The sequence below is a fragment of the Protomyctophum parallelum genome, assembly GCF_964188405.1.
Source record: "Protomyctophum parallelum genome assembly, chromosome: 17".
Taxonomy (NCBI): Eukaryota; Metazoa; Chordata; class Actinopteri; order Myctophiformes; family Myctophidae; genus Protomyctophum; species Protomyctophum parallelum.
This window is the reverse complement of record NC_139719.1, coordinates 42,679,995-42,706,717: the sequence shown is the minus strand read 5'-3', so window position 1 is coordinate 42,706,717 and position 26,723 is coordinate 42,679,995. Positions and strand designations below refer to the sequence as shown.

The 26,723-nt window shown below is 46.5% G+C and overlaps 1 protein-coding gene across 1 annotated transcript in view; it reads left to right on the top strand.

The window, feature by feature from the left end:
* The window catches only part of arhgap22b (Rho GTPase activating protein 22b), a gene marked incomplete at both ends in the record, with an annotated part of 94,693 nt that extends 69,550 nt beyond the window's left edge, over positions 1-25,143 (top strand). Inside the window, 11 exons of the mRNA XM_083787642.1 lie at positions 624-755; positions 8,625-8,832; positions 11,148-11,280; positions 12,884-12,957; positions 14,380-14,501; positions 15,890-16,111; positions 17,402-17,665; positions 18,682-18,738; positions 22,720-22,944; positions 23,970-24,375; positions 24,921-25,143. Of these exons, the coding sequence (XP_083643768.1) occupies positions 624-755; positions 8,625-8,832; positions 11,148-11,280; positions 12,884-12,957; positions 14,380-14,501; positions 15,890-16,111; positions 17,402-17,665; positions 18,682-18,738; positions 22,720-22,944; positions 23,970-24,375; positions 24,921-25,143 (2,066 nt within the window). The remainder of the gene's footprint in view (positions 1-623; positions 756-8,624; positions 8,833-11,147; positions 11,281-12,883; positions 12,958-14,379; positions 14,502-15,889; positions 16,112-17,401; positions 17,666-18,681; positions 18,739-22,719; positions 22,945-23,969; positions 24,376-24,920) is intronic.
* Positions 25,144-26,723: the final 1,580 nt, after the last annotated feature.

Genomic DNA, 26,723 nt, shown 5'->3' with positions numbered 1-26,723 from the left:
TTAGATTGTGGGGGCCTAAATAATATAGTAGAAGCGTTTTTTTTATCAATATTTGATCAATGTCACCGCATGGTCAACACACTACAAATGAAGGAAAAAAAATAACTTTATTTTTTATTTTTTTAAGAGCACATTGCCAAAAGGGCAGGGGGTGCTCTAGCACCCCCTAGTGTCTATCTGTGCACGCCACTGCATAAAATGGTGGAAAACGGGGACAGGGCCTCCGTCGGTGTTGGGGGGTGAAATCAACCCTCAGCTATATATCCAAGAAATATGGGAGGGGAGCCTCGCCCCTACTGGGCTTCTTTGACATGACTTGGGCCGTGTTATAATGAAGTATAGACTCTAGAAAAGCTTTTCCAGCAGCCAGCTCGTTTGGCATGCCTCGTTAGGCAATAAGACTTTCAATCCATGCCTCCTGGGTTGCGTGGGTTTGAATCCTGCTCATGTCATTTGTGTGACAACGACCGACTCATTGGAGGCAGTGTAGGGGTTCAGTGTCTTCTTGCCCAAGGACACTTCCACATGTAGACAGGAGGAGGAGCCGGGATTCAGATTTGGAGCACATGTAATGTAATGTAATGTAATGTAATGTAATGTAATGTAATGTAACTGTTTTGCAGGCGCTGGAGGCGGGGAGAAGGATCGAGCCGCCATCAGCCATGAAGCCTTCCTGTTGATGGCCAACTCCCAGACGGACATGGATGACTGGGTGAAGGCCATACGCAGAGTCATCTGGGGCCCCTTTGGAGGAGGTACAGTACAAATGTCGTGATCTCATGTTGTGTTTATAGCTATATATCTGGTGGTGTGTTTATAGCAGACTCCTCACTCAAATGTACACTTGCAGTTTGGGGCAACTCCAAAGCAAACTCCACATGTCCCAACATTCTTTTTTACCTGCCATAGTGTCAACCCCTTCCTTACCCCCTGTGTCGGATCCGTGGTTAGACTGGCATATTTGCAGTACCGATATGACCCTTGACCCGATATGACAAATAAGGGCCGATCCGATACTTTTCCCGATGCCGATACAGTATCGGGACATCTCTAACATAAACACATATTTCTGTTTGCCTTTTAGGCTTCGTAGTCAAACATTGCACAGGGCAGATACGACAAATAATTATACTGAGGGGTGGCGGACGGCCGTGGCTCAGGGGTAGAGTGGCCGGATGGCAACCGCAAGGTTGCCAGTTTGAACCCGCGGACTCCTCCCAGAGTTAGTGTCGAAGTGTCCTTGAGCAAGACACCGGACCCCTAATTGCTCCCGACGAGCAGGTTGGTGCCTTTGCATGGTTTCCACCGCCATCGGTGTGTGTGGATGTGAATGGGTGAATTTAATGCACATGGCAGACTTCTCGTGGGACTACTGTATGCATGGCAGGGGCGTCCTATTCCCTGAGTCAAGCCTAAACTGACCGCATACCTCCTGGCTTGCTACACCTCGGGGCCCAGCAGGGGTCTTTCCTCCTCCTCCACTCCCTGGACATGACGCTAGTATGTCACCATGATTTACCCCCAGCCTATATATCCATGCTGAGTGCCAAGCAGGGAGTCACCGGGGCCCAGTTTTATGGTCTTCGGTATGATGACACAGCCTGGGATAGAACCCCGGCCTGCCAATCTCAGGGAGGTTCACCCACAAGAGTTATTTTTGCATTCTTTTAAATAAAATAACCTACTCTGTATAAGCCTATAATAATATAAACTCTAGTTTTATTCTCCCTTTCACTCCCTTTCACTCAGATACAATTTAGGCATTTAGCAGACACTCTTAATCCAGAGCGATTTACATTAAGCACAAAAGAACAAAAAGCATGGCAATACATCACATACTGTACTTAAACAATTGTTATCATGAATCATATGTAAGCTAAGAACACAACAGTGGAATATCTATATAATGAAACTATGAATGTATACTATATAGTGCTATGTTTACAGCTATAAGTCTACATACAATGCTGTCTAAGTTACATAAATCGGGACTTTGCATATGCCTGTAAGGTCGTCGGGGCTAGGGCAAGTGCTATGGGCCATGATGGAGTCTGAAGAGGTGGGTTTTCAGACTATACGGGCTGCAATAAACAAAGTCGGTACGATGCAAGTGGAAAAGCTAAAATAGAACGCTGTGCCAAAAGGTCTCCACTGTAAATGTGTGATCTCTTAACCCATTCTGAACGGGCACCCATTTTGGTGTCAGCATCATGTTATGCTTTAGCTATTTAAAAATAGCAGATCTACAAGCTCATATCGCGCCACCGAGTGGCGCGATACGAGCTTGTAGGTCTGCTATTTTTGAAAAATCGAAGAACGACTGACATTTTTTTTAATCTGATCTCAGGTCAGAATGGGTTAATCAGACCAGTGTGTGTCCAGTGGAAACCTTCGTATGAATCTGATCTCAGGTCAGAATGGGTTAATCTCCAGCAGCATGCACAGTATGCCCTTTCCCATGGCTTCCTGTTGGACTGGGATGAGTCCAGAAATATAACGGAGCGCTGCCCGGGGTGTGAACTAGCTGTGGGCTCTATGAGGTGTCAGGGTTATGTTTCATATTAACCCATTCATGAGGGGAACGCTTCAGCGTTCAACCACTTTAACCATTATTTTAATACTTTAGCTGAAAAATTGAATAACTACAAGCTCATAGCGCTATATACGAGCTTGAAGATCTGCTATTTTATCGTGAAAATGTGGCACAAATCTTTGAATATATATATTCTTCTAGAAGCAAATCTTTGCGTCTGGGGGGGGGGGGGGGTGTCCCTGGAACAACATATTTTCAGATGGGGGTCCGCAGCCAAATACAGATAATTCTGGGGGTCCTTGACATGAACAAGGTTGAGCACCACTGACATAGAAACATGAGGTTTTTCAGAAAACTGTTTTTTTTTTAGACTCTACATTTTTTCGCACTCTAAATGGGTTAATAGGTAGGATCAGAGATAAATACTTGAATGTAGCACAGCACAGCACAGGACAGGACAGGACAGGACAGGACAGGACAGGACAGGAGACAGCACAGCACAGCACAGTACAGCACAGCACAGCACAGGACAGGACAGGACAGGACAGGACAGGACAGGACAGGACAGGACAGGAGACAGCACAGCACAGCACAGTACAGCACAGCACAGCACAGGACAGGACAGGACAGGACAGGACAGGACAGGACAGGAGACAGCACAGCACAGCACAGTACAGCACAGCACAGCACAGCACAGGACAGGACAGGACAGCACAGCACAGGACAGGACAGGAGACAGCACAGCACAGCACAGTACAGCACAGCACAGCACAGGACAGGACAGGACAGCACAGCACAGGACAGGACAGGACAGGACAGGACAGGACAGGACAGGACAGGACAGGACAGGACAGGACAGGACAGGACAGGACAGGACAGGACAGGACAGTACAGTACAGTACAGTATACATCACTGAAGGCCTGCATCGCATTTGAATGAACCCCGGATTAGTGCTGTGTACACAGATGGATGTTGTTCAATTAAGTCCCCCCCCCCAACCTGACCTTCCACTCGCCCCCTATTCAAGACTCAATATTTATCGTTCAGTTCACACACAGGAGTAGGTTTACATCATTTAGTTTCAACTGATTGATAATAGTGGTATAGTGTAAAGTGAAGGGTGACTTACTTGCAGATGTACTTTAGCAGATTGAAGTTGGGGAGAGGTAGAGTGCTCACTTGGTTTCCCAGTTCCTGGATCCCCTGAGAAATACAAATCACACTTTAGTGCACGCTAAAACACTCAGAGGTGTCATTAAGTCTGAGTGAATGGAACCAAATGGACCCGTACGGATCCATTTGTATTGTACTGTATTGGATCCATTTGTACTGTACTGTACAGAAACCAGAGTAATCTAGTAAGAGAGTGGCGACACGCTTTGATCTCGCCGCAAAGCGGGGTACCTATGGGCTATAGTTCCACACCTGTGGCTGGAACTATCCCATTGACATAGAATGAGCACTTCCACATTCCATCGTTACAATGGGAGTCAACGGGAGTGTCGTTATACTCTCTCACTGGATCACTCTGGTAGAAACACGATAAATGAAAAAGTAACCAATAGCATGTACAGTATGGTACAGTACGTGCCAGTGAAGTGCAGCCTATACTTGTGTGCATGTGTCCCATTTCACATAGCCTACTGTACAGTGTGTGTGTGTGTGTGTGTGTGTGTGTGTGTGTGTTTTAGACAGACAGACAGACAGACAGACAGACAGACAGACAGACAGACAGACAGACAGACAGACAGACAGACAGACAGACAGACAGACAGACAGACAGACAGACAGACAGACAGACAGACAGACAGACTTAAACTGCAACATTACAAATAGGCTACAGACCTATACAGTCTCAGAGAGAGAGAGAGAGAGAGAGAGAGAGAGAGAGAGTGTTTGTACCCACAGACAGTTACAGTAGACCTACAGTAGGTCATTTTCTATCCCACATCTGCTTGGCTCAGTGGTAAATGATCCCAGTAGTATGGCTCTTATGTGGCTGACATTAACATGTAATATCTTTTGTATGTCTCCATAACTTTTAATATCTCCACAAGTGTTGAAGTAGGCAGCCTATAGTCTGACATTGGAGGGCCAGACCTCCATATTCCCATTCCGGAGGAGGGAATGTCTTCCACTTCTCGGAATAGAAACTGTCGCCAACTAGTAGGAGCGTCGTTAACGTCGACACTGCGGTCACGACCCCGTGACCTCTCTGCTATTTACAACCACTGGCTGTCAGCTGCACACTACATGCCATAGGCCGGGGGGAGAGGCCGTGCTGTGATTGGCCAGTGGGGTGTTGTCTAGGAAACTGCATTTTCTAAAATGTTCAGTTTTTAGTTACCACGTGGACAAAAAAACTATGCATGACTTTATTTTTAATACATTATATGTATACCGTGAATACACTGATTTGTAATAATAATAAAACATAACATATAAACTATCTAAAATAAACTATGAATACATTAAAATGAATTCTGTTCTGCATGGGAGCTCCCAGAGGTTGCCTAGCCAACCACCAACTACCTAGCCAATCCCGGCGGAGCGTCCCTCCAGACCATGGGGTGTAGCATCTACCTGTCAGCTGGGTCTCAACTACTGTCAACAGTCTGCTCTCACTGGGCGGTCTGGCTTCCTCTCCCCGTCACAGAGCTGCTGTCCCCTATGGTGCAGCATGTTATTACCCAGCTGTATTAGATATCATAGGCGCCATTGATTGATTGAGCGTTTCATCAAATCCTCGCTGTCGTTCAAATGCTGGAGCCGGAATGGATGCATTCGCTGGCCCGCTGCGGCGGCCTGGGCTTGTTGTACGAGAAACACGCGGCGGCCGCACTGCTGCTGTGTTCGCCGTGCGCCGTGGCGGAATACTACGACTACTGTGAGCTGTCGCTGTCTGGCAGCCAGGCTACAGGTAGGACCATGTGTCTGTCTGAGAGCCAGGCTACAGGTAGGATAATGTGTCTGTCTGTCAGCCAGGCTACAGGTAGGATAATGTGTCTGTCTGAGAGCCAGGCTACAGGTAGGATCATGTCTGTCTGACAGCCAGGCTGTTAAAATTGAGTGATCAATTGTATCAAAAGCGGCCGTTAAGTCTGCATCCTTTTTAGGATCATGTCTGTCTGACAGCCAGGCTACAGGTAGGATCATGTCTGTCTGACAGCCAGGCTACAGGTCTCATCATGAGAACAAGAAAATCCACCTGTTTCGGCGGGAATCCTGGGGCTCCTTGTGTCAAGGAAGCTTTGAGAAGGAAAGGGAATGGTCACGTGACTGGGCTACGCCATGACACTTTCATGTGGAGCCAAAACTCACACCGGAAGTCCAATGAATTCATGGCAGTGAATAGAGCCGGGGGTGGACCAGCTCATAACAAACCTTTGTCACAAGTTGTTTTCTAATCACTATCTAAACAGCAGCTTGTTGTTCTGTAAAGTAGCTTGTAAATAAATTATTGGTAGTTGCTGGTTGTGTTTCTTTGGGCTTGTTTCTAAAGTGTACAGTGGTTGCTTATTTGGGCTTGCTTCCTAATGTTAATGTTTAAACCAGTGGTTCCCACATTTCTTCACCTCAAGGAACCCAAGATTAATATATAGGCCTAATTGTACACGGACATCCATCTGAAAATATTTTGTGCCATTTTTGTTAAAATGTTTACAAAATATTCAACAATATTCTCAATATCTTTTTAAATAACAGATGTACAACCTCACAATGTGTCGCTGTGAGCTTGCAGATCTGCTATTTTCATTTGTGCTTGTTTTCGTAGACCTGGCCACTTGTTTCTCTTGCAAAACTGGCAACACAGCAAGAGGAAGAGGAAGTTATGCACACACAAAAACGCAAAGACTTATGGGTAATAGGAAACAGGTCAATATGCTGCAGTGGTACTAACAGAGTTTAGGACTTCCCTTCTCATTGACACCATCTGATTGGTTGATTGATTAATTGATTGATTGATTGATTGATTGATTGAAGTATTTATTAACAGTTTGCAGAATGGCTACATTTCACATGAAAGCACAACTCAATACAAAGACTTTGATTGATTGATTGAAATATTTATTAACAGTTTGTAGAATTACAGTAGATTTCAAGCACAAACTCAATACAAAGACTGTTAACTGTGAGTGGACGACCCAATTAAGCATTACACTTGTTTACAACAGGGTCCACATTGTTCAATTCATCAAAACATTTAGAGACATACAAATAGACATTTCTATGTAGCTAAAGAACAGAACAGGAATTCATCATATAGGAAGCAAAAAGGGAAAAGATACAGTGAGGGGAAATGGTGGGGGGGGATTCAGATTTTACAGAGGCCAGTTTCGAATTGCAGTCGGTACATGGGTATCTTGGTGGTGTATCGAATCTTGTGATAATATTGTCACCCACTCTAACCAAGAAGCCATCTGCCTTGCTGAGATTACTATTTGATCCGAAGAGAATGGTTTCAGTTTTTCCCAGGTGTAAGGATAGTTTGTTATCAGCGAGCCAGGTGCAGATTCTACCGAGTTCAGAGCTGAGGGTCTTTTCAACCTGCAGTTTGTTCCTGTCCGAGAACAACTTAATGTAACTTAATGTTACTGTGGACGACACACTGGTTTACAACAGGGTAACATGCCTGTTCAATTCATCAGAACATTTAGAGATGTACAAATATACAGTAAGGGGGGATTTTACGGAGGCCAGTTTAGAATTGCAGCCGTCCGTAGGTGCGGCGACTGTGGCTCAGGAGGTAGAGCAGGACGTCCAATGATCCATGGGTCGGCGGTTCGAATCCCGGCTCCTCCTGTCTACATGTTGAATTGTCCTTGGGCACCGTGTATGAATGGGTGAATGTAATGCACAATATATGTAAAGCGCCTTGGATAAAGGCGCTATATAATTGCACCATTTACCATTTACCCTTTGAGAGCGGTTTTGAAGGATTCACAGGATTCTTAATGGCAATGTCGGTAGGGCGTTCCACATTTTGGTGGCATAGGAGCTAAATGAATTAACAAAGTCCCTTGTTTGTGCCCAATCTGTCCGCCATTGTTGATTTTCCAAGCTGGCATGGAATGGAAACATTCTGGGTTTATCTAGCATCAGTATTATAATGACTCAAAGATAAAAATAAAAAAAATTGCATACCAGCGCCCCCACCATCTCAGGACATTGTGGTACTGCAGCTAAAACAGCTTCAGAAGCAAAAAATAAATGCTCTGGATCGGGTGATGGAGGCTCAAGCCATTAGAAATACGTTTGAGGGACATATAGACTATATGATATTAAATATTAAAAACAGTTTTAAAATGCATGTCGTAGCTGCTTTAAAATCAAACGTTGTGTGTGTGTGTGTGTGTGTGTGTGTGTTTTAAAATTGTATTAATTACTTATAAACCCCTCTTTGGGCTGGGTCCATTATATTTGACAGAGCTACTCCACCCCAGGGTTTATACAAGGCAACTTAGGTGTTCTGATAAAGGCCTTCTTATCATCCCTGCTACTAAGATGAGAACTAAAGGTGATGGAGCCTTCTCAGATATAGACTCTTAACGAGTTACCTCTGAACTTAAAAAATGCAGTCAGTTGACACTTTTAAAAAGCTGCTTAAAACACACCTATATGGTAAATATTTTGGCCTAATATACTGAGTATCTCTATCGAGTCTTGTTCTGCCTGTATCTATTTCCATGTATTCTGTTGCTCGTTTATTATTGTTATTGCTGTTTTGCTGTTGACTGTGTTTTTCTTGTTTTATTTTTATTATTTTTACTGTGTACAGCACCTTGTAACGATTGTTTTGAAAGGCGCTTTATAACCCATTCTGAACGGGAACCCATTTTGGTGTTGGCATCATGTTATGCTTTAGCTATTGAAAAATAGCAGATCTACAAGCTCATAGCGCGCCACCGAGTGGCGCGCTTGAGCTTGTAGGTCTGCTATTTTTGGAAAAATCGAAGAACGACTGACATTTTTAGAATCTGATCTCAGGTCAGAATGGGTTAATCAGACCAGTGTGTGTCCAGTGGAAACCTCGTATGAATCTGATCTCAGGTCAGAATGGGATGAATAAAATGACCTTACCTGTTGCAGGTATCTTCGGCCAGCGTCTGGAGGACACGGTGCAGTACGAGAGGAAGCTGGGGCCCCGGCTGGCCCCTCTGCTGGTGGAGCAGTGTGTGGACTTCATCAGGGACCGAGGCCTGGACGAGGAGGGGCTGTTCAGGATGCCCGGGCAGGCCAACCTGGTCAAAGACCTCCAGGAGAGCTTCGACTGCGGGGACAAGCCCCTGTTCGACAGGTACGTAGGACACGCCCTGTTCGACAGGTACGTAGGACAAGCCCCTGTTCGACAGGTACGTAGGACAAGCCCCTGTTCGACAGGTACGTAGGACAAGCCCGTGTTCCACAGGTACGTAGGACAAGCCCCTGTTCTACAGGTACGTAGGACAAGCCCCTGTTCGACAGGTACGTAGGACAAGCCCGTGTTCCACAGGTACGTAGGACAAGCCCCTGTTCTACAGGTACGTAGGACACGCCCCTGTTCGACAGGTACGTAGGACAAGCCCCTGTTCGACAGGTACGTAGGACAAGCCCCTGTTCGACAGGTACGTACAGGACAAGCCCCTGTTCGACAGGTACGTACAGTAGGACAAGCCCCTGTTCGACAGGTACGTAGGACAAGCCCCTGTTCCACAGGTACGTAGGACAAGCCCCTGTTCGACAGGTACGTAGGACAAGCCCCTGTTCCACAGGTACGTAGGACAAGCCCCTGTTCGACAGGTACGTAGGACAAGCCCCTGTTCGACAGGTACGTAGGACAAGCCCCTGTTCGACAGGTACGTAGGACAAGCCCCTGTTCGACAGGTATAGGCAGGACCTGAGGTACAATGCGGGGACAAGCATAGACGTATAAAGGCGAGATGGCTCAATGCGGAGTCTCTTGACAGTTCTTTTGAAACTGTGTTGCCTTATTGTAAACTTGCTTGCTGTGGTGGTTATTCATATTTATTGTTATATTTATTGTCATGTCACTTATTGGTGTTTGTGAGTCACCTGCCCATGCAGTCGTCATCAGTCACGTGATGTTACGACTGGGTTTAAAAGGGCGTTGTCACATTATACTGCTGATTATCACCTGATGAAGGCCGTTCACGGCCCAAACGTTGTGTCTTATTTATGGTGTATTGAATGAAAAGAAAACACCATTGGAGCAAACCTGTGTGCAGACTCTCCTCTCTTCACTGTACTTACTGTACCTTAGTCCAGCACCAGACAGGAACTGGATGTGCGCTAGCCACCTACCTTTTTATAGTAGTTCACCCGGCGGCCATCTTGCTTCGGGTCGCGCTGCGACACGTTGTGCAGAGCTTGTAGATTGGCAATTTCGACGGTATATCAAGGCCCGCCAAAACACATTTTAGTCGACTAAATCAACTGTAGATTTAGTCAACATATTTTCAGATGGGGGGGTCCGTGGCCAAATAAATACAGATCATTCTGGGTGTCCTTGATTGACATCAAAAAGGTTGAGCACCGCTGACATAGAAACATAGTTATAGTTATTTATCTATCTGACATAGAAACATAGTTATAGTTATTTATCTATCTGACATAGAAACATAGTTATAGTTATTTTTCAGAGCTTTTTATTTATTTATTTTTAGAATCAGCCTCAGGTCTAAATGGGTTAAAATAGCAGTGTATTTTCAGGGATATTAACCCATTCTGAACGGGCACCCATTTTGGTGTCAGCATCATGTTATGCTTTAGCTATTGAAAAATAGCAGATACGAGCTTGTAGGTCTGCTATTTTTGAATAATCGAAGAGCGACTGACATTTTTAGAATCTGATCTCAGGTCAGAATGGGTTCATCAGACCCAGTGTTTGTCCGGCGGAAACCTCAGAATGGGTTAACTGAAGTTGTAGCCTCAGGTATTCATGTTGTTGTTAACTTGTTACTGCGAGAGTGAGGTCTATAGAGCGTCGCAGTCCCTCCCCCTTTCAGAGCAACGAGTGGCCCAGGAAATGAATCCCAATGCATTTTCCCCATAGGCATTTCAAAACGTAGTTATTTAAAGACCTTTTAAGCGTCGTACGAAGCCAACTCTTGTCGTGACAAAATCATGACAACACACACAATATTTTGGACCAAACAAATAATTACAAAGAAGAAAAAACAACAAAAACAGTGTTGTATAAACCTGCCGTTTTTTTTCTACTTTGTTTGGGCCGAAAAATTGTGTTTGTTGTCATGATTTGTCACGACAAGAGTTGGCTTCGTACGACACTTAAAAAGGTCTTTAAATAACTACGTTTTGAAATGCCTTTGGGGAAAATGCATTGGGATTCATTTCCTGGGCCACTCGTTGTTCTGAAAGGGGGATCGAGGGACTGCGACGCTCTATAGCCAACACCATCTCGGGATAAAAAAAATAATGATAACGATAAAAATAACGAAAAGTTTCCTTTCGTGGCTGTAAACATTCGAGGGTCGCCGGTCCTCTCGAACGGAACAGTTTAACGTCGTGCCCAGGACGTAAAATCAGGTATTCATACGTTAATTGTTACAACATGCTCCAACTGTACTCTCTGGCTCTGCTCTGTCCCTGCAGTAACACAGATGTCCACACGGTGGCCTCGTTGCTGAAGCTGTACTTGAGAGAGCTGCCTGAGCCCGTCATCCCCTTCTCCAAGTATGACGACTTCCTCACCTGTGCACAGCTGTTGGCCAAAGACGAAGAGGAGGTGTGTGTGTGCGTGTGCGTGTGTGTGTGTGTGTGTGTGTGTGTGTGTGTGTGTGTGTGTGTGTGTGTGTGTGTGTGTGTGTGTGTGTGTGTGTGTGTGTGTGCGCGCGTGTGTGTTGGGGGCATACAGCAGTCCACCTCCCTACCTCGCCAAAGTCCCCAGACAATAAATCTTCCATAAATCCAGACCACTTCACCACTTTTCAACCTATCTTCATATATAATTGGTCCTCACTAATGATGTCACTGGTGGACGGGTTTCTGAACTGCCCACAGCCCTCCTATGAGACACATTTCATCATGATCACCGATTATATGAAGATAGGTTGAAAAGTGGTGAAGTGATTCTGTAAGAGGATGACATTTCTAGCTGTAAGTATAAGCTACATCGTCATCTACTAGGGCATTTATTTTTGGTTGATTTACTGTCTGGGCCTGGTGTACTGTACGCTGCCGTGCACTTTCAATTATTTGTTTCAAGACATATATGGTTATAAGGATGACATGATTCAGGTTAGGTCTAGGACTTTTGCTGATAGCTTTAGCGTCAGAGTGAGTATATAGTTACTGTACGGTTATGATTCATTTTATGGTTATGGAGTCATGTTTACTTTACTTGGAAAGGGATGTCTGGATCGACCCGCGACCCCCCCCCCCCCCCCTCCCCCGCGACCCGACTACGGATAAGCGGTTGAAGATGGATGGATGTTTAATTTAACCCATTCTGAACGGGAACCCATTTTGGTGTTAGCATCATGTTATGCTTTAGCTATTGAAAAATAGCCGAGTGGCGCGATACGAGCTTGTAGGTCTGCTATTTTTGGATAGCGACTGACATAGAAACATAGCTTTTTTAGAAAACTGTGTGGAAGACATTTTTAGAATCTGATCTCAGGTCAGAATGGGTTAAAGCAGAGGTTCCCAACCACTGGTATACTAGTACCACTGGTGGTACTTGAGCCCCCTCTGGTGGTACTCAGAGGAGTCGCCCCAAAAAAAACAAAAGTGGAATGAAATATGTACATTACAGGTAGATCTTTGGACTGGTTGCAATAGGCTGTCCAGCCGTGCTGAAATGAGCACGACAGGCAGCACACCTGGCCGTTAATAGAAGATTTGCTTTCCTTTCCTTAGTCCAGTTACCCTGGGTAAACATAGTACCTTTCCTTTCCTTAGTCCAGTTACCCTGGGTAAACATAGTACCTTTCCTTTCCTTAGTCCAGTTACCCTGGGTAAACATAGTACCTTTCCTTTCCTTAGTCCAGTTACCCTGGGTAAACATAGTACCTTTCCTTTCCTTAGTCCAGTTACCCTGGGTAAACATAGTACCTTTCCTTTCCTTAGTCCAGTTACCCTGGGTAAACATAGTACCTTTCCTTTCCTTAGTCCAGTTACCCTGGGTAAACATAGTACCTTTCCTTTCCTTTTCCTTAAAGCACAGGATCAGGGTTTGGGGGTTGTGGTTTATGGATTACTGTATGTTCAGGTTTAGGGGAGAAACAAATGGATCCGTACGGTTCCATTTGGTTCCATTCACTCAGACTTAATGACAACCCCCCTCTGAGTGTTTTAGCGTGCACTAAAGTGTGATTTGTATTTCTCAGGGGATCCAGGAACTGGGAAACCAAGTGAGCACTCTACCTCTCCCCAACTTCAATCTGCTAAAGTACATCTGCAAGTAAGTCACCCTTCACTTTACACTACCACTATTATCAATCAGGCCCCGAACCTTCCTATTGGACGGAAACATATTTAACCCAATCAGAACGGGAAACCCCTTTTGGCGTTGTAAGCATTGTTATACTTTTAGCTATTGAAAAATAGCAGATCTACAAGCTCATAGAGCGCCACCGAGTGGCACCCTATGAGCTTGTAGGTCTTCTATCTTTGAAAAATCGAAGAACGACTGACATAGAAACATAGCTTTTTCTGAAAACTGTCAGGATGTAGAAGACAATTTTTAGAATCTGATCTCAGGTCTAAACGGGTTAATCTCCCTGGAAACCGTCATGAATAAGAAGGTGTGTTTCTGTCCTCCTGCATGGTTCAGGTTCCTGGATGAGGTCCAGACTCTCTGTAATGAATAAGAAGGTGTTTGTCTGGTTCAGGTTCCTGGACCAGGTCCAGACTCTCTGTAATGAATAAGAAGGTGTTTGTCTGGTTCAGGTTCCTGGACCAGGTCCAGACTCACTGTAATCAATAAGAAGGTGTTTGTCTGGTTCAGGTTCCTGGACCAGGTCCAGACTCACTGTAATCAATAAGAAGGTGTTTGTCTGGTTCAGGTTCCTGGACCAGGTCCAGACTCACTGTACTGAATAAGAAGGTGTTTGTCTGGTTCAGGTTCCTGGACCAGGTCCAGACTCACTGTAATCAATAAGAAGGTGTTTGTCTGGTTCAGGTTCCTGGACCAGGTCCAGACTCACTGTGATGAATAAGAAGGTGTTTGTCTGGTTCAGGTTCCTGGATGAGGTCCAGACTCACTGTAATCAATAAGAAGGTGTTTGTCTGGTTCAGGTTCCTGGACCAGGTCCAGACTCTCTGTAATGAATAAGAAGGTGTTTGTCTGGTTCTGGTTCAGGTTCCTGGACCAGGTCCAGACTCACTGTAATCAATAAGAAGGTGTTTGTCTGGTTCAGGTTCCTGGACCAGGTCCAGACTCACTGTAATCAATAAGAAGGTGTTTGTCTGGTTCAGGTTCCTGGACCAGGTCCAGACTCACTGTACTGAATAAGAAGGTGTTTGTCTGGTTCAGGTTCCTGGACCAGGTCCAGACTCACTGTGATGAATAAGAAGGTGTTTGTCTGGTTCTGGTTCCTGGATGAGGTCCAGACTCACTGTAATGAATAAGAAGGTGTTTGTCTGGTTCAGGTTCCTGGACCAGGTCCAGACTCACTGTGATGAATAAGAAGGTGTTTGTCTGGTTCAGGTTCCTGGACCAGGTCCAGACTCACTGTGATGAATAAGAAGGTGTTTGTCTGGTTCTGGTTCCTGGACCAGGTCCAGACTCACTGTAATCAATAAGAAGGTGTTTGTCTGGTTCAGGTTCCTGGACCAGGTCCAGACTCACTGTAATCAATAAGAAGGTGTTTGTCTGGTTCAGGTTCCTGGATGAGGTCCAGACTCACTGCGTCCAGAACAAGATGAGCGTCCAGAACCTGGCCACCGTGTTCGGACCCAACATCCTGCGGCCCAAGATGGAGGACCCGGTATCCATCATGGAGGGTAAAAATCAAATATATTCAAAAACAGTGGCGTGCACAGACATTTAGAGGGGCAGGTGCTCGAGTGAAAAAAAGGGCACCTTGACTGTGCAGCGCATTTTGGGGCGGGAACCCATTTTGGTGCTTTAGCTATTGAAAAATAGCAGATCTACAAGCTCATAGCGCGCCACCGAGTGGCGCGCTACGAGCTTGTAGGTCTGCTATTTATTTTTTATCGAAGAACCACTGACACTGACTGGGCCTAAATAATATAGAAGAAGCGTTTTTTATCAAGATAAAAAGTAAGATAAAAAAAAAAACGTATATATTTTTTTCCCCTTTTTTTGAGCACATTGCCAAAAGGGCAGGGGGTGCTCTAGCACCCCCTAGTGTCTATCTGTGCACGCCACTGTTCAAAAATATTCAAAAAACAGCTAAAGAAATATCTAATTTCTTCCTGTCTGTAGATGTTTACAGAGTTACATGTTTTACTTTGATGCGTTATATTTTCTTTTGTGTGTTTGTTGTCGTATTGTTTATTTCCGTTTTTTTGTGCAGTCTGTGTTTTTATTTCTTTACTGCCCCCCTTTGCCAACTTGAAGACTTTTTTACTGTTCTTTATGAACTTTTAATCTGTTTGGCTGTGTGGCTTCTGTGTGTGGCTTCTTTGAAGCTTCTTCCCTTCCTTGCATTGTATTTTTGTTCTTTGATATGTTATTGTCTATTTTTTGTACTACATGCTAAATAAATAAACCTAAACCTAAACCTATAAAAAGTTTGTTTTTGTTTTGGCAGCAATATTTTGATTTTTGTTTTTAGTCATATAGTCTCTTGAATACGTTTCCATTTAAGTTTTAGTCATATTTTAGTCACCTGGAATGTTTTAGTATTAGTCTAGTTTTAGTCGACTAAATATCATACGATTTTAGTCGACTAAATCTACAGTTGATTTAGTTTTGGCGGGCCTTGATGCCGTCGTCGTAATGGCTGTTTTTACATGGCTGCGACGCGTTGTGAGCTTGTAGATCAGCTATTTTCAGCATGCAACTAATTGTGAAATGACTTATACTGAATCTCTTGTCCACTAGCCTATAGTCCAGGGGTTCTCAAAGCTTTTGGCTGGGGACCCCTGGAAATGCTTTGGCCATGTCTCGGGACATGGCCACTTTTGATGAAATGAACATGGTGGACCCTGTTGTAAACAAGTGTAAATCTTAATTGGGTCGTCCACTCACAGTTAACAGTCTTTGTATTGAGTTTGTGCTTGAAATGTACTGTAATTCGGCAAACTGTTAATAAATATTTCAATCAATCAATCATATAGAAACATTCAGTTTTTCCAGAAAACTGCCATGAAGACATTTGGTATAGAATCTTCTCTCAGGTCTCATCCTCTCTGACCTCCTCCAGGCACCTCCCTGGTCCAGCATCTCATGACCATCCTCATCAGGGAGCACCTGCGCCTGTACCCCGGCGACAGGGACCCCCACCACCCCCAGGAGGCTCTGCCCCCCAGCCTGCAGCCACCCCAGGCGGAGCCCACCCTCCCTGGGCACCAGCTGCAGCACCGCAGCCTGGGAGCCTGGATCTCTGAGGAGGACCTCCAGACGGGCCCCGTCGCCTCCCACCAAGGTCATTAGTGGTTATAGAGTGTCTTTGTTTTTAGAGCTATAGGGGTGAGATCGCTTAGCGACCTGCGTTATATGTCGAGACCTAGAACGCATACGCTACACAGGCACACATAGGAACACATAGCAACCACCCCAAAAGGGCCTCTGCCCAGGCTCTGGACAGGGCCCCTGCCCAGGCTCTGGACAGGGCCCCTGCCCAGGCTCTGGACAGGGCCCCTGCCCAGGCTCTGGACAGGCCCCCTGCCCAGGCTCTGGACCGGGCCCCTGCTCAGGCTCTGGACAGGGCCCCTGCCCAGGCTCTGTACCGGCCCCCTGCCCAGGCTCTGGACCGGGCCCCTGCCCAGGCTCTGGACCGGGCCCCTGCCCAGGCTCTGGACCGGGCCCCTGCCCAGGCTCTGGAAGGGGCCCCCTGCCCAGGCTCTGGACAGGGCCCCTGCCCAGGCTCTGGACAGGGCCCCTGCCCAGGCTCTGGACCGGGCCCCTGCCCAGGCTCTGGACAGGCCCTCTGCCCAGGCTCTGGACCGGCCCCCTGCCCAGGCTCTGGACAGGCCCTCTGCCCAGGCTCTGGACCGGCCCCCTGCCCAGGCTCTGGACCGGGCCCCTGCCCAGGCTCTGGAAGGGGCCCCCTGCCCAGGCTCTGGACCGGGCCCCTGCCCAGGCTCTGGACAGGGCCTCTGCCCAGGCTCTGGACAGGGCCCCTGCACAGTGTCCATATATGGAGCTGGCCTGTTCTGACATCATTCTGACGTCTGCATAGACTCCATAATTTTGGGCATGCCTGACACAAAGACCTCCATATATGGGCATAAAAGGGACACAGACGACATACCATCTGGGTGGGGCATGCGTTTCCAACTTGCATCGTTCCATGTAGGCCACTATAGTGCCCAACGGGGCACCGCTGTAGAGGCTCCAACGGCACCGCTCTAGATTAAAGAAAAAAAAAACTTTTTTCAGTTATTTTTTCAGATACTAGTTTTAGTTGATTTCATTCACTGAACTGTAATAATAATAATATTAACCCATTTTAGGCGGGAACCCATTTTGGTGTTAGCATTATGTTATGCTTTAGCTATTGAAAAATAGCAGATCTACAAGCTCATAGCGCGGCACCGAGTGGCGCGCTACGAGCTTGTAGATCTGCTTTTTTTGAAAAATCCAAGAACGACCGACATAGAAACATAGCTTTTTCAGAAAACTGTCAGGATGTATAGAAGACATTTTTAGAATCTGATCTCAGGTCAGAATGGGTTGATATTAATAACCCTCACCCCCCCCCCCCCCCCCCCAGACCCCGAGCTGCACAGCAGCGCGTCCTCCCTGGACGCCAAGCTGTGTGCGGCCGTCACGCCCAAGCTGGGCTCTTCTCCCGCCACGGGGGCAGCGGGGGGGGCCAATAAGCCGCCACCGGGGGGCGACACGGCCCTCAGTCCCAGCAAGCAGCCCAAGGCCACGCCCTCCTGGAAGTACTCCTTCAAAAGCTCTTCCTCCTCCTCCTCCTCCTCATCGGCGCCTCGCTCACAGCCGCAGGGCAAGCAGCAGCAGCAGGGCAGCGGTACGTAGCTACGCCGACGACACTTTCCCACACATGTTTTGTGCCATGCAGGGACCCCAGAAGTGAAATGCATTTTTTTTAGCAGAGATATTTTTGTTAAAGGTATATTCAGTGATTTCACTCAAAAAACCTTAGGTTTCGTTTTTGGCTAGGTGGCAAAGCCTTTCATCCAATCAGGATAGAGAGCCAAAAACGAAACCTAAGGTTTTTTGACCCCCAAGGGGTTAACTGGGGACAGGGAGGAACTCCTTATATGGTCAGCACACTCTATAGTAGAGAGGATTATCACAACAAAACAAAAAAATAAGTGATATTTGAATTAAGTGAAATCACTGAATATACCTTTAAACGGTATTTGTCATAATATGCTACCTGTGCAACCTCTGTTTAGAAAGCCTAATGCTGCATTCACAACCTCTGTTTAGAAAGCCTAATGCTGCATTCACAACCTCTGTTTAGAAAGCCTAATGCTGCATTCACAACCTCTGTTTAGAAAGCCTAATGCTGCATTCACATGGGATCAGGCAAGCGGTAGACGGCAAAACGGCACCACCTGCTGGACGGCACGGAACGGTTAGAAGATAAAAAATATTGATGCCATCTGCAGTCTGCCGGTATAGGACCGTTTACCGTCCTACTCCCGTCAACTAAAAGGACTTACGCCAGGGCTCCACCGGGCACGTTGCGTCTCCGTTGCGTGCGTCAAAAAACGAACCGGGGCAATTTTAATGGTGACGGAGACGCGACGCAACGCGGGCAGTGGAGAGCCACCCTTCATTGATTAAAAAGGGGACATTCTGTGACGGTGACGGAGACGTGACGCTGACGCGCCCGGGTGTTACGCTTTGCCGTCTGCCTGATCCTATGTGAATACAGCATAAGAGGCAGTCAGAGAATGTTTTTTTTTTTTGTGTGTCAAAGTTCAATGGCCCAAAATACAAATTAAGACGTTTAATCATAATTATTTGTATGAAAATGAATAATGTGTCCTGATTGTTCCAACCTCTACTCTCTAGGTAGCAGCAGTGGCTCAACGGTGGAGAGCACCAGCGTGTCATCAGGTGGAGGAGGAGGTAACGTTTTACTGCATCTGATGCTTTCTAACCCGCACCTTAAAACAGGCTGAATGCCAACAACATACGGCCGTCTTTCAGCCTAGACTGCCTAGGTTTAAAGTTACCTTTGAACCTTTAACTCTAACCGGCCGCTGAGTTGGTTAAAGTGACCTTTGAACAGCCACTGAGTTGGTTAAAGTTACCTTTGAACAGCCTCTGAGTTGGTTAAAGTTACCTCTGAACAGCCTCTGAGTTGGTTAAAGTGACCTCTGAACAGCCTCTGAGTTGGTTAAAGTTACCTTTGAACAGCCTCTGAGTTGGTTAAAGTTACCTCTGAACAGCCTCTGAGTTGGTTAAAGTTACCTCTGAACAGCCTCTGAGTTGGTTAAAGTGACCTCTGAACAGCCTCTGAGTTGGTTAAAGTTACGTCTGAACAGCCACTGAGTTGGTTAAAGTTACCTCTGAACAGCCTCTGAGTTGGTTAAAGTTACCTCTGAACAGCCTCTGAGTTGGTTAAAGTTACCTCTGAACAGCCTCTGAGTTGGTTAAAGTTACCTCTGAACAGCCTCTGAGTTGGTTAAAGTTACCTCTGAACAGCCTCTGGGTTGGTTAAAGTTACCTCTGAACAGCCACTGAGTTGGTTAAAGTTACCTCTGAACAGCCTCTGAGTTGGTTAAAGTGACCTTTGAACAGCCACTGAGTTGGTTAAAGTTACCTCTGAACAGCCACTGAGTTGGTTAAAGTTACCTCTGAACAGCCTCTGAGTTGGTTAAAGTTACCTCTGAACAGTCTCTGAGTTGGTTAAAGTTACCTCTGAACAGCCTCTGAGTTGGTTAAAGTGACCTTTGAACAGCCTCTGAGTTGGTTAAAGTGACCTCTGAACAGTCTCTGAGTTGGTTAAAGTTACCTCTGAACAGCCTCTGAGTTGGTTAAAGTGACCTTTGAACAGCCTCTGAGTTGGTTAAAGTTACCTTTGAACAGCCTCTGAGTTGGTTAAAGTGACCTCTGAACAGCCTCTGAGTTGGTTAAAGTTACCTCTGAACAGCCTCTGAGTTGGTTAAAGTTACGTCTGAACAGCCTCTGAGTTGGTTAAAGTGACCTTTGAACAGCCTCTGAGTTGGTTAAAGTGACCTCTGAACAGCCACTGAGTTGGTTAAAGTGACCTCTGAACAGCCTCTGAGTTGGTTAAAGTTACGTCTGAACAGCCTCTGAGTTGGTTAAAGTTACCTCTGAACAGCCACTGAGTTGGTTAAAGTGACCTTTGAACAGCCTCTGAGTTGGTTAAAGTTACGTCTGAACAGCCTCTGAGTTGGTTAAAGTGACCTCTGAACAGCCACTGAGTTGGTTAAAGTTACCTTTGAACAGCCTCTGAGTTGGTTAAAGTTACCTCTGAACAGCCTCTGAGTTGGTTAAAGTGACCTCTGAACAGCCTCTGAGTTGGTTAAAGTTACGTCTGAACAGCCTCTGAGTTGGTTAAAGTGACCTCTGAACAGCCACTGAGTTGGTTAAAGTGACCTTTGAACAGCCTCTGAGTTGGTTAAAGTTACCTTTGAACAGCCTCTGAGTTGGTTAAAGTTACCTCTGAACAGCCACTGAGTTGGTTAAAGTTACCTCTGAACAGCCTCTGAGTTGGTTAAAGTGACCTTTGAACAGCCTCTGAGTTGGTTAAAGTTACCTCTGAACAGCCACTGAGTTGGTTAAAGTTACCTCTGAACAGCCTCTGAGTTGGTTAAAGTTACCTCTGAACAGCCTCTGAGTTGGTTAAAGTTACCTTTGAACAGCCTCTGAGTTGGTTAAAGTTACCTTTGAACAGCCTCTGAGTTGGTTAAAGTTACCTTTGAACAGCCACTGAGTTGGTTAAAGTTACCTTTGAACAGCCTCTGAGTTGGTTAAAGTTACCTTTGAACAGCCTCTGAGTTGGTTAAAGTTACCTTTGAACAGCCTCTGAGTTGGTTAAAGTTACCTTTGAACAGCCTCTGAGTTGGTTAAAGTTACCTTTGAACAGCCTCTGAGTTGGTTAAAGTTACCTCTGAACAGCCTCTGAGTTGGTTAAAGTTACCTTTGAACAGCCTCTGAGTTGGTTAAAGTTACCTTTGAACAGCCTCTGAGTTGGTTAAAGTTACCTTTGAACAGCCTCTGAGTTGGTTAAAGTTACCTTTGAACAGCCTCTGAGTTGGTTAAAGTTACCTTTGAACAGCCTCTGAGTTGGTTAAAGTTACCTTTGAACAGCCACTGAGTTGGTTAAAGTGACCTCTGAACAGCCTCTGAGTTGGTTAAAGTTACCTTTGAACAGCCTCTGAGTTGGTTAAAGTTACCTTTGAACAGCCACTGAGTTGGTTAAAGTGACCTCTGAACAGCCTCTGAGTTGGTTAAAGTTACCTCTGAACAGCCTCTGAGTTGGTTAAAGTGACCTCTGAACAGCCTCTGAGTTGGTTAAAGTGACCTCTGAACAGCCTCTGAGTTGGTTAAAGTGACCTTTGAACAGCCTCTGAGTTGGTTAAAGTTACCTCTGAACAGCCTCTGAGTTGGTTAAAGTTACCTCTGAACAGCCTCTGAGTTGGTTAAAGTGACCTTTGAACAGCCTCTGAGTTGGTTAAAGTTACCTCTGAACAGCCTCTGAGTTGGTTAAAGTGACCTCTGAACAGCCTCTGAGTTGGTTAAAGTGACCTCTGAACAGCCTCTGAGTTGGTTAAAGTGACCTTTGAACAGCCTCTGAGTTGGTTAAAGTGACCTTTGAACAGCCTCTGAGTTGGTTAAAGTTACCTCTGAACAGCCTCTGAGTTGGTTAAAGTTACCTTTGAACAGCCTCTGAGTTGGTTAAAGTTACCTCTGAACAGCCTCTGAGTTGGTTAAAGTTACCTTTGAACAGCCTCTGAGTTGGTTAAAGTTACCTTTGAACAGCCTCTGAGTTGGTTAAAGTTACCTTTGAACAGCCTCTGAGTTGGTTAAAGTTACCTCTGAACAGCCTCTGAGTTGGTTAAAGTTACCTTTGAACAGCCTCTGAGTTGGTTAAAGTTACCTCTGAACAGCCTCTGAGTTGGTTAAAGTTACCTTTGAACAGCCACTGCACCGACCGCTGAGTTGCTCGTCATGAAAATACACTTTAAAAACTATCAATGATTTTTCACCCCACTTCCTCATCAGTCACGCCTGTAATGTTGAATGGTGCAGACCAAAAGCCAAACTATCTAGTGTTGCTGTGTTGCTGCCATCATGGAGAGAGAGAGAGAGAGAGAGAGAGAGAGAGAGAGAGAGAGACCTTGGGAACACTGGCCAGGTGCTCCCAATGCACCTGATCGGCAACTCAGAACCTGTGGGAAGCCAAATGCATCGGTCTACCAAACACATTACACAACCACACAGTATAACCACCGTGTCTCTCCTCTCCGGAATAATCCTTATGCTTTCTTGCTATGCTGTAAAGAAAAAAGGAGTCCGTGTTGCAGAATTGGTGATTTAATAAAGAAAATAATAATTAAAAAAGGACAAACGTGATCAGCCAGGGTTCTAATTATGTATCCAACCTCCGTAGTGAACAACAAAGTAATATATCTCTTCCTCTCAATAATGCGACCGCTGGCCCAGGCCGTAGCGTAACGGTCTGGGCACCTGACTGGTGATCCAGTCGCAGTGTGCCGCGGGTTCGACTCCCGGACCCGACACGGCCTTTACTGCATGTCATCCCCCATCTCTCTCCCGTTTCCTGTCAGCCTACTGTCTGTCCCTTAAAAAAATCAATAAAGGCGTAAGCCGCAAAAAAATATCTTTAAAAAAAAAAAAAATGCGACCGCTTCCCTGCACACCAGAACACAAAGTAAACACAAGATATCCCATAATACTCCTCGTCCCAGCCTCAGCCCGCCAACACATTTAAAGGAACAATCCCCCTGTATATACCTTAGGGTTACAACAGGCCCTAGTAGGCCAACTACAGGGGCTGTGACAGACAATATAAAGTGTGACTCTGGTTTCTGTCTGTGTTCTTTCTCCTAGGAGGAGGAGGAGGAGGAGGAGGAGGAGGAGGAAACTGGCTGATGAACGGCCTGTCCTCCCTGCGGGGACACCGCCGCACCTCCTCGGGCGAGCGCTCTTCCTCATCCTCCTCGTCGTCGGGGACGACGGGGCGCGGCGACTCCACGGGATCCTCGTCGTCCCAGAGGCTGTCCACCTACGACAACGTCACCAGCTCCTCCAACGCCTCCAGCGTGCTCAGCGTGGCCGGCGGTAAGACGGGGCCTTTCACTTCTAGTGATTTTCACTAGTTGACTAGTTGCCTAGTTTACTAGTCGACTAGTTGTTTAACTACCTATTATGTAAAACTGTACATTGGCGACTATAATCTAGCATTCTAGCCTTGAGGCCTACAAAAACTAGTCAAACTAGTCAAATTGTACCAGCAAGGTCAACTTAGTGGATTTACTAGTCGACTAGTTGAATAGTTGCTTAAAGCCGTAGCGGTAAGAAGGCTGCACAATAATATGGTTGTCGTATATATCGCTATCGAGGAGGTATATGAACATAATAGAAGGTATATGCATGATGCGCATTTATAAAGCGAATGGCAGATCGAGTGGCAAAGTTAATTTAACGTCGTTTAAAGTAATTTGCAATCAAATAGTACTTTTCTGTTCGAATGTATGGGCTGTCAAAGCCAGAAAGTGTTCCTGCTTCTAAAGCGGTTAGTCCCAATACTTGATTCTGATTGGCCGGTTACCGTTGTAAATCTCACCGATAATCCACACCTAGAATCACTTTATATCATTCCCAGCTGATCCCGTAGCTCTGTAGCTGAACTGGGGAATGAAGGGGAGCACTTGATTGCCTTACACACGCTGGCCGTGCGGGGCGTGTGAGCGCCGCCCGCACTCATATGACTGTGAATGTGTGGCTATATGTGATATGGGTACATCGTATCAATAGCGTATCAATATTTTAACCCATTCTGACCGGGCACCCATTTTGGTGTTGGCATCATGTCATGCTTTAGCTATTGAAAAATAGCAGATCTACAAGCTCATATCGCGCCACCGAGTGGCGCGATACGAGCTTGTAGGTCTGCTATTTTTGAAAAAAATCGAAGAACGACTGACATTTTTAGAATCTGATCTCAGGTCAGAATGGGTTAATCAGACCAGTGTGTGTCCAGTGGAAAACTCGTGTGAATCTGATCTCAGGTCAGAATGGGTTAAATACATGCATCCAAAAAATAAATGTGCATGACATTGTGTCCATTTGGTGCATCCCTATAGCTGGCGTTGGCAGCGGCAGCACACAGTGGTCCGGTTCCTCCGGCGAGGTCTCGGGGGCTCCGGACGAGACCGCTCCTCATCCTCCTCATCCTCCTCCTCCTCCTCCTGCCCCCACGGGGGGGAACCAGAACTGTGCGTCGCCTCCGGGGGGAGGAGGAGGAGGGGGAGGGGGAGAGAAGGGGGAGGGGATGGAGCAGGAGGACTGCAGCGAGGCCATGGAGCTGGGCAGCGAGAACGGGAGCATGGCGGGAGGGGGAGGAGTCAGTGCCGTGGCGGCGGCGGGGGTCCCCACCATCGTGACGTCAGAGGACGGAGACGGGGGGGAGCAGGGGGGGTCCGCGGCGGTGGACGGACTGAGAGACGAGCTGAGGAGCCAGAAGGGCGTCTACGAAGCCAGGATGAGAAAGTGAGTCTTGACCCATTAACCCATTCTGACCTGAGATCAGATTCTAACAAAATGTCTATTAAATCGTGACAGTTTTTCTGAAAAAAAAACCTGTTTCTGTATCAGTGGTTCTCAAACTATTTTCAAGGAGCCCCAGAATTATATGTATTTGGCCGCGACCACCATCTGAAAATATGTTGTTCCAGGGACCCCCCAGAAGGACCCCCCAGAAGCAAAGATTTGACTTCAAAACGTTGCGACGCGTTGTGAACTTGTAGATCGGCTATTTTCAGCAAGTGTAAAATCAGGCATGACGACGGCATCAAGGCCCGCCAAAATACATTTTAGTCGACTAAATCAACTGTAGATTTAGTGGACTTAAAATGTTATGATATTTAGTTGACTAAAACTAGACTAGCACTACAACATTCCACAGGTGACTAAAATGTTACTAAGACTAAATGAAAACTATTCGAAAGACTATGACTAAAACTAAAATCGAATTCTGCTGCCAAAAACAACATTGCTCATGGGTTCCTTCCCGTTGTTTCTGCCGCCCCCTGCAGGCTGGAGGAGTCCAGCGCGGCGCTGTGCGCGCAGATGGAGCGCCTGGAGCAGGAGATGGAGCAGGAGAGGAAGAAGCAGCGCATGCTGGAGATCAAGCTGCGCAACTCGGAGCGCGCGCGGGAGGACGCCGAGAACCGCAACCGGCTGCTGGAGAAGGAGATGGAGGACTTCTTCTCCACGCTGGGAGACCTGGCTCTGGGCGCGAGGACTAGTGACATATAGAACCTCTGTCTGGACCACCGACCAACCGGGTCCGTCTCCCGATCGAGGCCCGGGCGGCGCGGAGGTCCATGTCTTGAAACCGACCAGAGCCGATCTTCTGGCCTTTTCTTTCTTAAAAAACTGTGAATGTTAAACTTAAAGGTCACGCGGGGAGATGTGTGGAAAGCAAAAAGCATAATGTTTTCCTACGGTACGGTCAGAGTGGAGTAGCGACACGCTTTGATCTATGCGCTATAGTTCCAAACATTGCTCCTGTGGCTGGAACTATTCCATTGAGATAGAATGAGCACTTCCGCATTCCATTGTTACAATGGGAGTCAACGCTATAGTGTCGCCACTCTCTTACTAGATTACTCTGGGTACGGTGTGCCTCGCAACATGTTTTTGTAGTGCTTTTTAGGATAAAAGTGTCAACAAACGTTTAATATTATTATATTACTCCATTTCCCCGTCCTGTTTCACACGACGTACGGCTCGCTCCACAGGCGCACCGCACGGTTTTGCCCGATAGGCGCGCTGTTTTTTTTTAAGAGTCTGCGCCTGTTGTGACTCGCCTCAGTGGCCTCGTGGTTGTAGCGTGTCCCGCCCCAAAATGATGCCGGGAGGTCGGTGGTTCAATCCCCGTCCGGGTCATAGCAGTGACTATAAACATGGTGCTCAATTCCTCCCTGCTTGACACTCGGCACTCCAAAGGGTTGGATTGGGGATAGTGCTTATTGGAGGACCCCAATAAGGACCCCCCAATTTCGGGGTCTTTTCATCCTCTTACAGTAGCAGACCTTTGCATTTGAACTGTGCTTTCCTGTACTTATTCTACAGATTGTTAATAACGTTTTCGATTTCAATGTCTGGCCGTGATCTCCTCCCTTAAGTGTTTGGAGGGTGGGATCTGACTGGCCCCAGGAATGAAATACTCCTTGAAGGTGCGTCCGCGTGCTTGACGCATGCTTGGACCACACTGTGGTCTGTCTGTGTGAAATCACAAGAAGATAAATGAAGTCCCGACTCCTCCGACCTTCTCTGCAAAGCACTGCCGCCTTCAAACCACTAATGGAGTCAAGAGGGGGTCGATGGACCTCACGACAAAGACACTGCCAACACGACGTGATCGGTGGTTGAAGACGAACGGCTCTTTTCGACTCCACAACCTGAAGCGTTTTACAGAACCCGTGCAGTCCAGTTCCGTGACGATGACGGGTTTCACTGAGGGTCAAAAAAGACGTTCTATGGAGCTAGTAGTGTTCCTGTCTGCTCTCAGGCCTCCTGTAGTGTGTTCCTGTCTGCTCTCAGGCCTCTGTAGTGTTCCTGTCTGCTCTCAGGCCTCCTGTAGTGTGTTCCTGTCTGCTCTCAGGCCTCCTGTAGTGTGTTCCTGTCTGCTCTCAGGCCTCCTGTAGTGTGTTCCTGTCTGCTCTCAGGCCTCCTGTAGTGTGTTCCTGTCTGCTCTCAGGCCTCCTGTAGTGTGCCTCGACGCCGGACGTTTCCCTGATATTTATTCCGTTGGTATAAACTAAACTAAAGCCTCAAAGTCTTCAGGTTTACGCTGAACCTCTCTGGGATGCCGTCGTTATGCCATCAATGTA